Source organism: Manis pentadactyla, chromosome 3, assembly GCF_030020395.1.
Source record: "Manis pentadactyla isolate mManPen7 chromosome 3, mManPen7.hap1, whole genome shotgun sequence".
In the NCBI taxonomy this organism is placed as follows: Eukaryota; Metazoa; Chordata; class Mammalia; order Pholidota; family Manidae; genus Manis; species Manis pentadactyla.
Genome location: NC_080021.1, coordinates 32,921,243 through 32,937,572, shown reverse-complemented (window position 1 = coordinate 32,937,572; position 16,330 = coordinate 32,921,243). Strand labels below are relative to the sequence as shown.

The 16,330-nt window shown below is 31.1% G+C and overlaps 1 protein-coding gene across 2 annotated transcripts in view; it reads left to right on the top strand.

Annotated features, from left to right (window-relative positions):
• EMC2 (ER membrane protein complex subunit 2) overlaps positions 1–16,330 on the top strand; it is a 54,944-nt gene that overhangs the window by 33,225 nt on the left and 5,389 nt on the right. For both annotated transcript variants that reach the window (XM_036876360.2, XM_036876359.2), the window contains exons 6-10: positions 1,625–1,710; positions 1,859–1,918; positions 7,343–7,424; positions 8,246–8,356; positions 10,447–10,551. In XM_036876360.2, coding sequence (XP_036732255.1) covers positions 1,625–1,710; positions 1,859–1,918; positions 7,343–7,424; positions 8,246–8,356; positions 10,447–10,551 — 444 coding nt within the window. The remainder of the gene's footprint in view (positions 1–1,624; positions 1,711–1,858; positions 1,919–7,342; positions 7,425–8,245; positions 8,357–10,446; positions 10,552–16,330) is intronic.

Genomic DNA, 16,330 nt, shown 5'->3' with positions numbered 1-16,330 from the left:
TATGGCCAAAATAAACTGGTTTCTTAATTATACATTAATTTATCCTTCACCTGTTTTCAGAAGGACTTGGGATAAGGCTCTCATTTGAAGTCTAATATACTTCTGTAAAGTTATAGGATTGAGTTACTTTTAGAGCTTTATTTTTACTTCCCTTCTGAATTATTGAGCCTTTTAAACTTTACAGTTATTATGTTGCTTTTATTGTTTTACATAGTGAGATTATTCTAAAAATATTTCAGTACCTACGGTGCAGCAGGCATTGTGCTAGGCCTCTGGTATGAGCCATATAATCAAGGGTACATTTATAACACATATACCATTTTTTTATTACCAGAATATTATCATTATTATAATGTTCTTGGTCTCTTTATTGGGAGTATTTCTTGATTCTCACTGATTTTTGACTTTTACTTATTCCAAGCAAAAACCCCACCCACAACAGTTGCTTTTATTAGTGTAAAGAGTCCCCTGTTTTACTCCCTTTGTCCTCATCTTGTGGAATGTATTTTATGTAAAACAATACCAATCATGTTCATAATTAATAAGCTTAGCCTGACCCTAGTTATAGCTTGTTTTATTACTTAGCCTTCTGCATCAAATTAAACAGAAATGGAGGGGATGTAAATTTAGTAATTCATACAGTGTCTTCCAGTTCCTGACTGTTCATTCCAGCCTTAAAAATACGGTCTTGATTGCACATATATTGCTGTCTCCTGTGCTTCTGTGCCTGTGTTCTCTGTAGTGTCCTCCACATGATTTTCTCTTTTGCTTTCTTAATATTTTCTTCTCCTTTCTATTTCAGTACAGGTATCACATCTGGGAGCCTTTTTGCTTCCTGTCCTTCTACCTCCTCCACTCTTAACACAGCATGTGTTAGATCTCCGTGTTGCCACAACACCCTAGATATCTCTATCACTGTCATTTTATTTGATGTATCTTTCTCTCATGAGCTCTTGCAAGGAATTATCTATTCTTTTTTTTTTATTCTTATATTTCATCATCTAGCATAGCACCTGGCAAACATAGATGTTTAGAACATATTTGATGAATGCCTAAATAAATGGCATTGATTTTATGTTTATCATTTTAAAAACTTTAAAATGTAAGTTTTAAATGGTTTGTCTATTATAAAATATTTCTTTCAGGACCTTTATTATTATTTTGAGACTCATAGGTAGATTTTTCTCTTAAAATTGTAAGAAAGGTTATCAGAAGCTGTGAGACATTTCAAGTGTCCGTGGTGAGATTTTATTTTCTAAACTCCACTATCCCTCTATCTCTTAAGATACAGATCTTATGAATGAGACAGACTAAAGGACTTTAGGCTGGATAAAGATTAGGATTCCCTGCTGGCTTGTAATTATCAGAATCTGGATGGTTATTTATTTGAATGAAATGATGCGTACATTGTATACATCAAAAGTAAAGCATATGTGATTGTTAGAGGAATGTTTGAATTCCCCAGTGGGATGTCATGGGGTATGTTTATAAACTCCCACTAAGCAGTAGTTCCACAATGGAATTTCACTGGCATTGAGATAATAATTTGCACAGTCAAATTACCTTCTTTACAAAAACCCAGAGAATCATGAGGACCTAATCCTTTATTAATGTCAACCCATAGGCTGCAAGAAAGCGAAAGATTGCCATTCGAAAAGCCCAAGGGAAAAATGTGGAGGCCATTCGGGAACTGAATGAGTATCTGGAACAGTGAGTGTCTTACAAGAGGATTGTGTTTTTTTATTCTGATAAATCTTTTTTAATTAAAATGGAATTTGCATTTGATTTTCCTTTTTGCTTCCTTGCTGTTCATTTACACAATATCTACACACTTACTTTTTCCCTTTCCTCTTACCAGATTTGTTGGAGACCAAGAAGCCTGGCATGAACTTGCAGAACTTTATATCAATGAACACGAGTAAGTTGTTAAACACCTATAAAACTTCGTTAGCGCAATTTTCATCACCATTATATAAGTTTAGAAGACATAGTGGTGATTGGTGAAAAGGATTGGTGAGAAGGTGTGAATCATGTCTTATTTTAAATAAACTAAATAATTAAATCAAAAATCAATAATTTGCTGGTTATATTTTGTGAATTGCTTTTACTAGGTCATTTGTGTTTTGTTAGATTATTTTTGTTAGGGAAATAGTTTTTCTTTCGAATATAGATGGCATTCTTTGGAATTAGAAAGGCCTGCATTTGCTGAGCTAAGGTTATTTTTAGTGAATCAAAATTGTGAATTTTTATAATTTAAATTGTTCTTATATACAAAGAGTATTATACTCCCCGCTGTTTAAAAATTCTGTCAATTGTATGCATTTATTAGTCTTATTATTAAGAGAATCAGGTCTTCCAAAGTAGAAGCATTCTGTTGCCTGGGTAAAAAACCAAGAATAATCAAGAATGTTGAATGCTGTAGGAACTTGCTTATTGGATATTTAATGTTTTTGTTAGCTTTTTTATTGCTGCAGTGACAGGAGGAAATCCCAGTGTGAGAGGATTAGCCCAGTCTTAGTGCAAGTTTTCTAATATCACAGCATTAACACCAACCTCCATCTAGAGACAGGATTTTTTTCTTATTTCCCTTTCTTCTGAGTCTGAAGTATATCACATTGTTTCTCTTCTTTTTTGAGAGAAAGAATCAGATTCTCATGCTCATATTCTAACTTTGCATGAATTGTTAACCTCATTCTCATTCTGCAAATAGCCGACACAGGAAATTAAAATAGAGTGAAGACACTTGTCTTTTGCCTTTGCCCAAGGCTATATATGTAATGTGAAATGGGGGAATTAAGTTATATCCATAATTCTCATAAAATTGGAAGCTAAAATAAAAGTAACAGCTGTCATTTAATGTAAGTGTACTGTATTTTTCTGGGAACCATTCTTCAGTTCTCTACTATACTTTAGCTGTCAGATTCTCTTTTTTCTCTTAGGAGATTACCTTCTAAATCATGTGCAGTATAGATGTATGTATGCTTGTATGATCATATATGTAAATATAATCAGGATTCTCTTTTGTATGTGAGAGTGGTAATATATTTGGTTTAAATGGTAATGTTTCCTGTTTTAATAGTTTTAAAGTAAAAATTTATAACATATACAATATATAATTGTATAACATGAAATATACATTATTTATTAACATGAACATAACATATAACAGGAAACTGAGTTTTCAGAATGTGGTAAAAAAATTTTTTTATCTTGTCTCGAAACCAGATGACAGTCATTTAAAATGCTTGTGTTCCTTTTGAAAATGTGATTAAAAGCATTTAAAAACATTTCAAATCATCAAGGAACTTTTTTGTTTTAATTAAAGAAATACCTAATGCAGAAAATTTGGAAAACCCAATAAAGAATCAATATGAATACAAAAATTATTTGTAACTGCATCATCCTGAATTAACTACAGTTTATATTTGCTTTTTTCTTCAGCATCTTTTGAAACAAACAGAAACCCAATATAGAATTATCTTTTGTAGCTTATACTATATTTTAACTTAATTATATTTTGTCAGAAATTCCTTATTACCATAAACATTGCACAGTGTGATTTTAATGGCTTTATATTATTCTAAATTATTAATGTACACTAGTATTCTTTATCAATTTCCTAGGGGAATATAAAGGTTGGTTTTTATTTTTACTATAATGCTGTACTGTCTTTATTTTAATTGTTTCCTTAAAAGTAGCAGAATTACTTGATTAAATGATGTGCACAGTTTTAGTGCTTTTGATAAATCATTCCTAATCATTCACTAGAAAGGTAAGATAAATTTACTCTCACACCAGCAGTTATTAGAATGTCCCCAGAGCAACACCGGGTGCATTTTTTTTAATCTGCAAATTTTGTTATGTGAAAATTAGTTACAATTTTTAAAGAGCTCTTAATAGAAATGATATGAGCCTTTGTCCTGCAAATTATGTCCTTATTTTTGTTTTTAATGTTGATATTTTTAACTTAATAGAAACTTTATATTTTTAGATGGTCAGATGTGTCAATTTTTATTGCTTTCATGTTTTCTGTCCTCTAAGAACTGCATAAATATAGCTCCTTTCTTTCTATTTCTTTAATTTTATTTTTTATATGTTTCTGTTATTTCTGTATTTAGTTATCAAATAGGTTATACTTAATTTTTAACCTATCTTTAAATTTGTTATTATTTGCTTCACCTTGTAATGACTATATTCAGTTTTGCTTTGTTTTGAGACTCTCAAGAGTTTATTGAGGTAGAGTTGAATGTACACTTAAGAGAAATGAGCTGAAAAAATCCTGAGAAGTCAAGAAATACAAGGATAGAAAAGCACCTGAAAAATAATTTATTTTCAGGGGAAATAAAAATTATGTTCATCTTACCCTTTTATCTTGTATCACAAAAGTTTTTTTCATCTCAATGCTAGTTATTCACAAAAGGAAAATACAGTTTTTTTAATTGAACCCTTCCAGGGAATATTCATATTTAGGGTAAATGGAAATAAATATCTCCAGATTTTTTGTAACTATATGAAAATCAGAATCTGCTTACTTAAATGATTTGACTAATTTGGGCAAATCATTGTAGTAGGATTTTTTTTGGTAGAATTGGTGAATTATTTTGGAAGGTCAATTTAGCACAATTTTGTGGACACTGGCAAAAATGTAACAATTTAGGAATTGGTAGATGTATTTAACATTTTTATATTATTTTATGCATATGAATAGTTATAAGCTATTTTAAATCTAATAGGTTACAGGCAGCATTGTTAGTCTAGATCTATAATTTTTTACTCTAAATTTCCACAGTAGGATGTTCAGATAGGCCTATTCATTGGTTTTATAGGGGGAAAAGGGGATATGGAATTTTGTCACATACTTTTTTTTGTATCTTTAAGTTATTTTTATTTCGATTTACTTCTGATTTATAAATTCTAGTTTGTATTTTGTTATTCCAGTGTATACATCACACCAATTGACCATATTGAGACACTTTACTTGTTCTAAATATAAAAAATGAGTTATAATTTACAAGTTAGCACTTCCAATATGTATTGCATATGTTAAAGGTTCTTAATGCTTTTACTTGATTGGTAATTAGAACTAGATGTTATATCAGCAAGGAGCAGTTAGTATAAATTAGTTACGATTGTGATTATGATACTTTTTTGTAGAGCCTTACTATAAAATTCTATAGCAACTGAAATTTTCAAGATCCTATAAAAAAAAATCATAATGTTGATAAAGCAATCTAGGAACAAATGCTGTGATCTATTATGGGGTTTTGTGAGGAGCAGAAGAATCTTGCAAGTTTTATTTTGTTACTTACTCTAACAGTATTTTAAATAAATTCAAATTATTTTTACTTCTCTAATCCGAGTCTCATTGAATCATTGTATGTAGTGAATTAGCTTCTTTATGCACCTGAAATAGTATTGGCTCTTTTCCATCCTTGGGAGAATTGAGAAAACAGTCCCTCAGATCACTTTCCATAGGGCTTTATACTCTTGGACTACCCTGGTTAGAAAAACTGGATTAGAGAATTTTGCTCCTTCTAGCTTTAGTTGTATTTGATTTTATGCTTTATCCATAAAATTAATTTGATTTTATACTTTGAAAAATGGGGGAATAGATCCCTTTCTTGTATGTGATGCTAAATAATTTTTTAGAAAAATATTTTGGCATTTTTAGTAGAAGCTCCTACCTGCCCATTTTATTTCACTTCCTGCTTTTAAGAACGAGAGTCACAGTTGTGCTCAACCCATTTAAATCTCTAAGAGCATTTATTCTTAGGATTAATAAGAATTTTTGGCATAGTCTAATTAAAGGAATACACTTAAAAGGGAATCGTCTTTTTGATGAAGTTGGGTGTTGAAGGCAGGGACCACTTACCCCTTATAGAATGATAAATGAGTATCAGGTAGTCATGATACTTCTGTTTAGGTATTTATTCAGTCATGTGTCAGTCATTTGTTATATACCTATTGTGTCAAGAACCAATGCTTTTGGTTGTGGATATAAAAATGAAAAGGGCTAAATAGCTGCATGATCTGTGATGAGAATCTACATATGAGGTCCTTCATAAATCTAAAGTGCTGTCATTTTGGGAAATCTGCAGGGTATTTTTGGTTCCTCCAGCTGTTTGGGTTTCATCGCTATACCCATTTTTATTTACTATTGACATTCTTCATCATTACCATCACTACCACAATTTTTCATTGTGTGTAGTGCATATAGGCAGTATGCATAGTGGTTGAGAGTAGGCTCTCTGGAGGGGCACAACCTGAGCTTCAGTTTACATCTCTGGGCCTTAGTATTCTCAGCTATTGAGTGGTGGTAGTAATTTCCTACTTCCTAAGGTTTTGGTAGGGTTAAATAAATTAATACATGTAGCACACCTAGAGAAGTACATGATTACCATAATGATCATGTAATAAAAGCCATTATTAATTAGTACACATGTGAAACTGCAACATGTATGTTTTGAAAGGTAAGTATATCAGACATTAGTATAAAGCTAGGTACTTTGTATGTTAGTGAGAAATGCCAAAAATAATTGTAGGTAGCCTTTTTCTGCTGGGTGCTGTCATCACCTCCTCACTGGTAATAAATCTTAACATACCTGTGTTCTTGAGGATTTCCTTTCAATAGTGAGGCTATTCATATGGCTTTAAACATTAAAATACATTAAGGGGAATTATGGTTGTATGTGTAGAACTATTTTTCCAGAGTCCTTTGCAGCAGTTCTCAGGTATTCAGCAAGATTTTTCTCCACCGCATGATTAAATAGTAGTAGAGTACATGTCAAAACCACTGACTTGATCTATTCATGGGTTTAAAAATTTATAACTCCATTATAATTTTGTATTTGACAGTAAACCTAAGTAATGGAAACTCTTTATAATAGAACATGTTGGTAAATATACGTCCGTAAAGGATTTTTAGTAAAAGATAGAGGATTTAATAAAATGTTTTTTCCTCCTAACATTTTTGATATTTGAATATTTTAAATGATCAGTTGACTTCTAGAAGTTATTTTATATGTAACTTGATCCAGGGTCTTGAAGTCTATGTTATTAATAATGTTTGGGTGTCAATGGTAGGGACCCAGTTTTAAAATGTCATATCTATTGATTGTTCATTGGCTATTCTAGGATTTAGGCCTGTTTATTCTTTTACTTTAAAAATTTTATATTATTTGTATTTAGAAATTCCAGATAAGTACTTTATCAATAAAGCTATTTAAGCTATTTTGGAAATATAATGTCTAACATCACTAAAATTATTTTCAAATTATTTTAAGGCATAACTAAGATAAAATTTTTCCTGTTAAAATTAGTTTTTTCTTTTGGTATTTTTCAGCTATGCTAAAGCAGCCTTTTGTTTAGAGGAGCTTATGATGACTAATCCACACAACCACTTATACTGTCAGCAGTATGCTGAAGTAAGTGTTTTCAAAAACAACAATTGTATGTGATTTTATTTTTGTGTGTTGGATATTAATATGGATTAAGAATTAATGAGGACTAAGAATATGTTCTTAATGTTATATAAGTATATAAATGTTTAAAGTATCTGATGAAGATTAACTCATGGGAATAAAAATTAAAAATTTTTAATACTATAATGGCAATACTGACTTTTCAACTAAAAGCACTTACTTAAAGCAGTCAGATTCTTTGAAAGTTTTATCATACACTATTTACTAATTATGAATTATAATTGTCAACTTTCAGTGGCTTCTAAGATATTTACAATGATTTTTGGATTTTAAATCCATATCCTGGGAAATTCATATTAAGGTCAGTGTTTTGGGAAGTAGGAAGTATTTATCTTATTTGCTTACTGTAAGGAATACTAATACAGTTTTATGCTATAAAGGAGAAAGATTTCATTATTAAGGAATGTCAGTGCAGCTAGGAAAGGATAATTCAGTAGCCAAGTCTTGATTTAGAATGCTAGTAAGGTAAAATATAAATTTGTAATGTATTTGCAAGGTAGTTTAAGTATACTGACTTTTTTACACTGGCCGCATTTTTGTTTTAAAAACTACTCAGTGGTCTTAATGTTCATGGGATAGGATAATTTTGGGGGGAGGTTTGCTTTAAAATTTAGATTAGCTTTAACAGCTTTAAGATGAATTCTTTTAACATCTTGCATTTGTTTACAGAATATTTCAATTCCTAATGTCTATGGTATGATGAAACATGCTATATTTCAAAGTAGTAAAATAAACAGGTTTCAGCACTCTGCAATTTTCAATAGGTTAAATATACCCAAGGTGGACTTGAAAACCTCGAACTTTCAAGAAAGTATTTTGCACAGGCATTGAAACTGAACAACAGAAATATGAGAGCTTTGTTTGGGCTTTACATGGTGAGTTGAGGTGCATGTTTAATGTTATTTTATGAAATCTGTCACTTAAAGTCCAATAACTATGCCATCCAATCACTTCTCTCTTATTTTTTATATTTTGATAAGAATGAGATTTTTTCTCTCTCTGGTTATTTATGAGCAATAATAGGTTGTAAGACAGTTTTTCTTTGATTGTTCATGCCTCCAGCTATTTGACATTGCATTGTAAAATATCTTTTATTGTATCAGAATTGAAATCTGGCTTTATAAAATTAAATAACAGATAAAAAACCATATTATATATATCTTAATTGTTTCTATATTCTTGAATTTATGCCCAACATTGTGTTTCTTACCTTTAATTATAATTGTATGGGATATTTTTTAGCTGTGCTAAAAAAAGACATTAGAAATAAAATCTCTTTTAAGTTTAAATTAAAACATTCTTTATAATATAAATAAACAATTTAGAAATTGTGGGATGTATGGAATTAAATTTTTCTGTTGTTTATGTATGCCAAATGATGAACTTAGAAAAGTCAAGAAGAGCTGTGTGAAATAGAGGAAGAAATTTGTGAGCTTTAAAATATATATATATATATATATATATATATATATATATATATATATATAAAACTGTACAATCAACTTTTCCTTAAAAGGCCAGTTCTTTGACATCTTAATTTATCCTAGTCTTGTCATGGACTTCTGGATGAATATCTTCTAGGGGCTCAGTAAGAAAGAATTGACTGCAGAAATGGAGTCAGGAAGAAACAGAAATGAAAGCATTCTCAGGAAAAGAATGACGAAATATGATTAGAAAACAGTTCAAAGGAATTTTTAAGAAATTTTTCCTGGATCTACCAAAGCCAGTTGCAGTAGCTTGGAGATACAGTGTTGCAGCAGTGTCTCTTTTTATCAAATAAATTAAGTACTAATTTAAAAATGTATGACACAAAGTAATAATAATAGTTTATACATAGCACTTTATGTGCCAGGCATTTTTTTCACTCTTTTTTATTTTAAATCATTAAACTCTCACCTCAACAATTTGAGATGTTATTACTACCACTTCACAGAAGTGAAACTAAAAGACATACAGAGGTATAAGTAATTTTCCCAAGTTTGGGCACAGAGCTATTAAATAACTGAGGTGGGTAGTTGAGTGCAGTCAATTTCCTTAACCACTGCATTTACTGAAATCCATACCAAAAAGATGATATTAAAGGTTCATAAGTGTGAAAATCTGATTTTCACATATAAATTCCTTAGTGACAGAGGAGGTGATAAAGGGAAAAAGCCTATTGGACAGAATATATATCAAAGAAGCACTGCACATTTTTTTGGAATCATGTGGGCAGGTACTTTTAAATATAAGAAAATTAATCATAAAAGTTTTATCTTCCTCTCCCCAAAATTTTTAACGTACACTTAAAAATTAGTATATGATTTTGGGAGTTTACAGATTTTTTTCATGGATCCCAGATTAACAATTGCTTCTTTAAATATATTTTAAAAAAGAGAAGATGAATCAAATTGCTGTGACTAATCGTTCTGTGGAACACAGTTTTGAAACTTTTGGAATAGTGGAAAGGGAAATAGATTGGAAGTGAATGATCTCTTTCTATTTCTGACTTTAATGCCTTTCTCTGGTCAAGTCAAATCAGTCCTGTTACACTTAAACCTTTTTCATGTAGTAAGTTGCACTGAATTATTTTTGAGGTTCCTTTTTATATTGATATTCAATAATTCTATAATTCATAGGAAAGGTGAAGTAATTCAGTAACAGGAAATAACACCAGTAATATCCTACAGTATTTAAGTGGTAATGGAATTTTACCTTTAAGAGCTATGGTAGGTTAACTTGATAAAATAATTTTAGATACTATTTAAGATAACCTTTCTCTTCCCATTATTTTGTATTATTTTGTATTTTAAGATTATTTTCATTTTTAAAAACTAATTTCATTCAATTTATTTTAAAAACTGTTTTGGTACAATTTTTAAAACTCTTTGTTATCATCCTATTGTAGCTATAATCTTTACGTGTTTTTTATTATCTTACCCAGAAGAAAGGAATTTTGTTCTTGATGTTCCTTTTTTGTTTTTAGTCAGCAAGTCATATTGCTTCTAATCCAAAAGCAAGTGCAAAAACAAAGAAGGACAACATGAAATATGCTAGTTGGGCAGCTAGTCAGATAAACAGAGCTTATCAGGTTAGTATTGATCATTTTATATTATACAGATCAGTTATTATGTTGTATTTCTTGGTGGTTGTTTCTGTTTCTACAAACTACAAAGCTAGTTGTCTATCATTGTGCTTTTATGCCATTGGGCCTTTATCAAATGTGTTTTAACTCTATAGAATTAACTTGTAGCTGTCGGATCTTTTTTTTCCTCAAAAGGTGTCTATTACTGTTATGATCCCCTAATTAGCCTTACCATCTGGCTAGTTCTCAGTAGTTCTGCATTTGACAAATAAGTAATTCTAAAAACCCAGAAAAAACCAGAAAAGATAAAAAAATTTGGATAATGGATTTCAGAAGCAGATTGCATTATTAATCAGAGGTAACTGAAGTAATCAGTAGGAAGAAAAGTTTAAAAGTAAACTAACCAGATTGTATAACAAAGTTTATATTCTTAGCTTTACACAATATATATTACCTGAAAGATAGCTTATCTCCACTCCTCATTCATTGGTTTTCTGAAGCTTATCCTCAGGAGATACTTCAGGAGGCGCTCATGGAAAAACATTATCTTCTTACATCTTGCATGTTTATAACTTATCTGTCTATAGTTGTTAATATTTGAAATACAATTTGGCTTTTGATATAACCTTTGGCTTATATTTATTTATCTTAAACATATTGTTCCATTGTTTTTTAGAATGAAATATTGTCAAGAAGTCTGATGCTATCCTAATTTTCTTTTCCTATTAAGTGACTTAGATGTTTTGTCTGGTTGTCCCAAGGAATATTTTTCTTTAATCCAGTTTATCCAGTAGTTTTACTACAATATGTTTTATTGATTATTCTCCAGTTTTCCTAAATATACAGTAGACCCTTTTAATATTTAGTCCTCTTTTAATTTGAGAAAAGTTGCTTTTAGAATTATAGTTTTAAGTATTTTTTTCTATTTGATTCCTTAAGTTTCCTTTTTCAGGTCTCCGATTATAAGTTTATTGGATCTCCTTTCCTACCTACTGTAGCATTCATTTTCTTTCAAATCCTTTCTGTCAATTTCTTTATTTTTTCTTCTTTTTCCTCCATAATAACTTCTTACGGAGTTAGTTCATACTGTTTTTCTAGTTATCCATGTTTAAGTGAGATAGTATTCCTGGGCTTTTAGGAGGAAGTTTTTATGGAATAGGAAGAGTTAGAGATAGGATAGGGTAAATTTCTCAGCTTGCCTTTTCTATGGCTTCCTCTTCTTTGTTACGGAGATCTCAAATAAATAGACCTGTCTGTATATACAGTCTTTTTCAGAACTAGGTCTGGTTTAGAGAATTTTCTGGCTGCAGCCCTTTGTTCTATCCCTAGAGCTGTATAGATGTTGAATTTTGAAGTGTTGCTATCAGCTTTAAGTGTTGGATTTTGTTGCTAGGTTTTTTTATTTTTGTTTTTTATTTTCTGTATTCTGGTATTTGCTGTCTTTGGGCATCCCTACCTTCACCATCCTTTAGCTGAACCATCTATCTCTCTTACCTCCAGTGTTTCTGCCTATTCAATTTACTTTAAGTTTCTGGTAGTTTTTCTTCAGTGTGAGAGGTCTTTTTCCCTTTTGGAAAAGGACGTTTGCTAGGTATTTCACAGATTTTGAGGTCTTAGACTGTCTTGTTTAATGTTACATTTGCATGCAGTATTTTATACTTTCACTTGGAGCCTTTGAGGCTGTATATTTTTAGATTCATCAGTTCATACTTTTTTTCATTTCTGAGGCTTGTAGAGTAGTAGGCTGTCATCTTTTACTTCTTGTTGCTCCTACCACACAGCTGTTAATCTTTTCTTGCTATGGCTACAGTGATAAAAACACATTCTATGGTTTTGGAGGATTGCCTGCAATGCAGTTTTCTCAAAGATGTCTTCTTTGGGCTTGTTTTCTAATGTTTTGGTTTTGGTGCTGTATGTTTATTTCTGTACTCCTGATTGGAGAAGGTTGGGGAGATTTAAAAAATTCAGTATCCACATAATCATATCATTTAAATTTATTTTGCGTATATATTTTATATATAATAAATAATGTTAGTTCTGTTGGCATATTGTAAGTAATAATATTTATAAATATTAGCTAGGCTGTGCTTCTATGTAAGATAAGACTTGGATAATATAATACTAATAATACACAAACCACACTGTTTTTAAGATATTTTTGAGAAACACCTAGCTGCATAGTGAGTGTTTTTTTTGACATGGCAATATTATATTTTTAAAATCAGTGTTTATTAAATTACACCTAAAGAACCTGAGTCATAAATGTACAACTTAATGAATTATACAAGGTAAATGTATCCAGGTCAATAAAAAGAAACATTGCAACACCCCAAAGCCCTGTTGGTACCTCCTCTCAATTTCTCGTATCCACCTCAAGATTACTGATTTGTAATCTCATAGTTTTGGCTTTTTGTTGAACTTGATGGAATCGTATAGTATGTATTTTTGTTTAGCCTATTTCACTATTCTTTTTATGAGATTAACCTTGTTTATGACAGTAGTTCATTCATTTTCATTATGCTGTAGTCCACTGTATGAACATACTACAGTATTTAGTTGTTGATAGGCATTTAAATTATTTTGTTTTGGGCTATTACAAATAATACTGCACTGAGTATTGCTGTACAAGTCTTCTGGTGTATATGTATTTCTGATGGGTATATATCTTTGAGTGAAGATACTGGGTCTTAGGATGTGTGTATATTTAACTTCAGTAGCTAAAGCTTGTTTTCCAAATTAGTTGTTCATAATCTCACCAGTTGTGTTGGAGAGTTACAGTTCTACATCTGCATCCACACTTGGTTCTGTCAGTTTTTGTAATTATAGTCATTCTGGTGTATGTGTAATGGTATCTCATGGTTTTATTTTGCAACTCCCTGATAACCAGTGAGGCTGAACACTTTTTCATATGTTTATTGACCATTTATTTGGGTATCCTCTTTCATGAAGTCTACTTTTTATTGATTTATGACTTTCTATTTTGTTTTTAATGCTTGTTAGTCCTTTGTTCATTAAATGTATAACAAATCTCTTCAACTCCTTATTTGCTTTCAGGAATAGAAGACTAGGCACACATGCGCTTCCCTGCCTTATGAAATACACTTTACCAGTAGACATGAATCCATCATTTCAGTATTTTAAGCAATTGTTAATAGATCCAAACTCTATTCTTCAGTAACATTTGTCCTCCCTGCCATTCTCTTTAAAAATTTTTTTTTATTGTGTCTTAGTAGATCTGTTCTCTTTTCACAGACTTACTTTATATAAGTCCCAGTGTTCTTTGGAAGGAGTTCTGAGAGCATCAATGGTTCTCTTCATTCTTAGAGTTTTGCCCTGTAAACATAGTACCCAGATGGTTTTGCGTATCTTTACTGAAGGTATGATTTGCCTTTTAAACTCTATAGTAAAGGGTAATGTAAGGAATTTTTGTCAGTTGCTGCCATCTTGGATGCCACTCCGAGCACATAACACATCTCTCAGTTTCTGTACAGCAACTTCCAGTGCTTCTCAACTAGGGATTACCCATCATGCAAAATTTTATTTTTGCGGGTAGACACTAGTAACAGGTTTAAAGAGAATTCTCTTGATGCTTTTATGCTGTGCTTTTTCTACAGAGGTTCTGGGTTCTCTTTTTGTGAGTCAGATTCCATAAATATTTGTATCCATTACCTTTTGCTAACTTAGTGGTTTAAAATAACAACTTAGTTTCTTATGATTCTGCAGATAGTGCTTGGTTAGTTGAGTAATTCTAGTCTGAGCTAGACTTTTTTGTATTTCTGACCTATGCTTGTGGTTGATGCCCTAACTTAAATATCTGACAGTTGACTCTCTCATCATCTGGGAGTGCTGGGTTTTGTGTCTCATTGTTGGCAGGCTTACTTGGACTGTTTACGTGGTGGTCCCGGGTTCCAAGAGAAGCAAACATTCAAACTCCAATGCATAAGGGCTTTTCAAGCCTCTAGTTGTGTCACATGTTGCTAATATTCCATTGAGCAAAAAAGCAAGTCACATGATTGCCCCAGACTCAGGGGTGCAATAATTCACCTCTTAATGGGCAGAGAAATATGGGGTCATTTGGCAATTTATTACACTTACTGTATAACTCCATACTCAGCATTCTGTGTTTATTTTGCCTTTTAAAAAAAATTGCCTTATTGAGGTATAATTTACATACAATAATGTGCACACATTTGAAATATACAGTTGAATTTTGACAAATGTATAGTTCCCTTGCTAGCACCCCATTCAAGATATACAGCATTTGCATCCCCACGGAAAGTTCCTTCTGCCATTTTGCAGTCAGCCCCATGTCCCAGTGCATACAAGCACTGATTTGATTTTTATCACTATAAATTCATTTTGCCTGTATTAGAACTTTATGTAAATGACATCATAGGTTGTGTACTCTTCTGTGCCTGGCTTCTTTCATTTAGCATAATGTTTCTTAGATTCATCCATACACTGTTCCATTTTATTTATCTTATTGCTTTGTCCACCCATATTATATTCCACTAATTGTGTAAATGCAGATTTTAACCCAACTTACCCAGTTACCACAGTGTATAAAAATCATTGACCTTTAAATTTGGTAAACAACTTTTTATTACTTGAGTGTTCTTTCTGGCGAGTTTTCTTTAGCTTCCAACAGGGAATTAGGAAAGAAGAGTTTACTTAAGTAAAATCTAATTATATGAGAACAAAAATGAATTTATGATAAGGTGGGAAAGTATAACTTTCAAAGATTGACATTTTAGTAATTAGATAAATCTCTGCCATCTAATTGAGAACTCTATGACTCATGTCTAGGCATATAAACAAGTATAAAGTATATAATAAAGATTCCTTATTGTAATGTTTTTCTAGGCATTTATAAATTAGAGAAAATGAGATTTTAAGAACTGCTTTTCTTTCTTTTTACTTAGTAATGAAACAGAATATGTCTACTACTTGCTCTTTAATTAGATAATTGGTTTAGCATGTTCTGTAAAGGCAGGCAAGTTTGATTAATGCTCATGAAAAACTTTAATAGGAACCTACTCACAATAATTTTCCAGATAAATGCTTCTTTGGTACACTGTTAAATTTGTGCTAGTGATCTATATATGTTATTTATGATTGTGGAGGTGGTTATGTCACTATCCTTTTGGGAAATAGAAAATTAAATCATTATTTGAGGGGAAAAATAAGATTTTAGCTTAATCAGTTAAATTGCCATATAATTCTAGAATAGACAAAATAATTGCATGTCAGGCACAATTTGAACTGATAGATTTATGTTTCCAACTTTCCTTTTATTTGTTCTGACATGAATAAGTTATTTTAGTTTATTCTAAATGGCACTGGTTGTCAGTAGTGTTGACACACAACCTTAGGTGATTTTTGAAAAATTAGCTAATTGAAAAAAATAACAAATTCATATTTTCTACTATTTTATTATATTTTAAGTACAAACCAAGAAAAATGCTGTATTTTAGAATACTTTTAATGACTTCAACTCTGCAGAAATTTTTTTCTTTTGTTCTTTAAAAGGTTAGAGTGAATGTTACTGTGTACTATCCTATTTTGTAGTCCCTCCCCCAGTCTATCAAAGCTTTTTCTTAGAATTAGACCCTCAAGTATCTGATTAGGACCATTCCTGTTTACTTTGGATAGGCAATTGTAAAAGAAAAGACTTTCTGTTCTTGGTAAGTCCTTGTGAAAGTGAAGTTATCAACTGGATAATAGGAGTAATATGCATACCCAACATCCTTTACTCACCAAGGGAAATAATGAAAAGGCAAAGTTT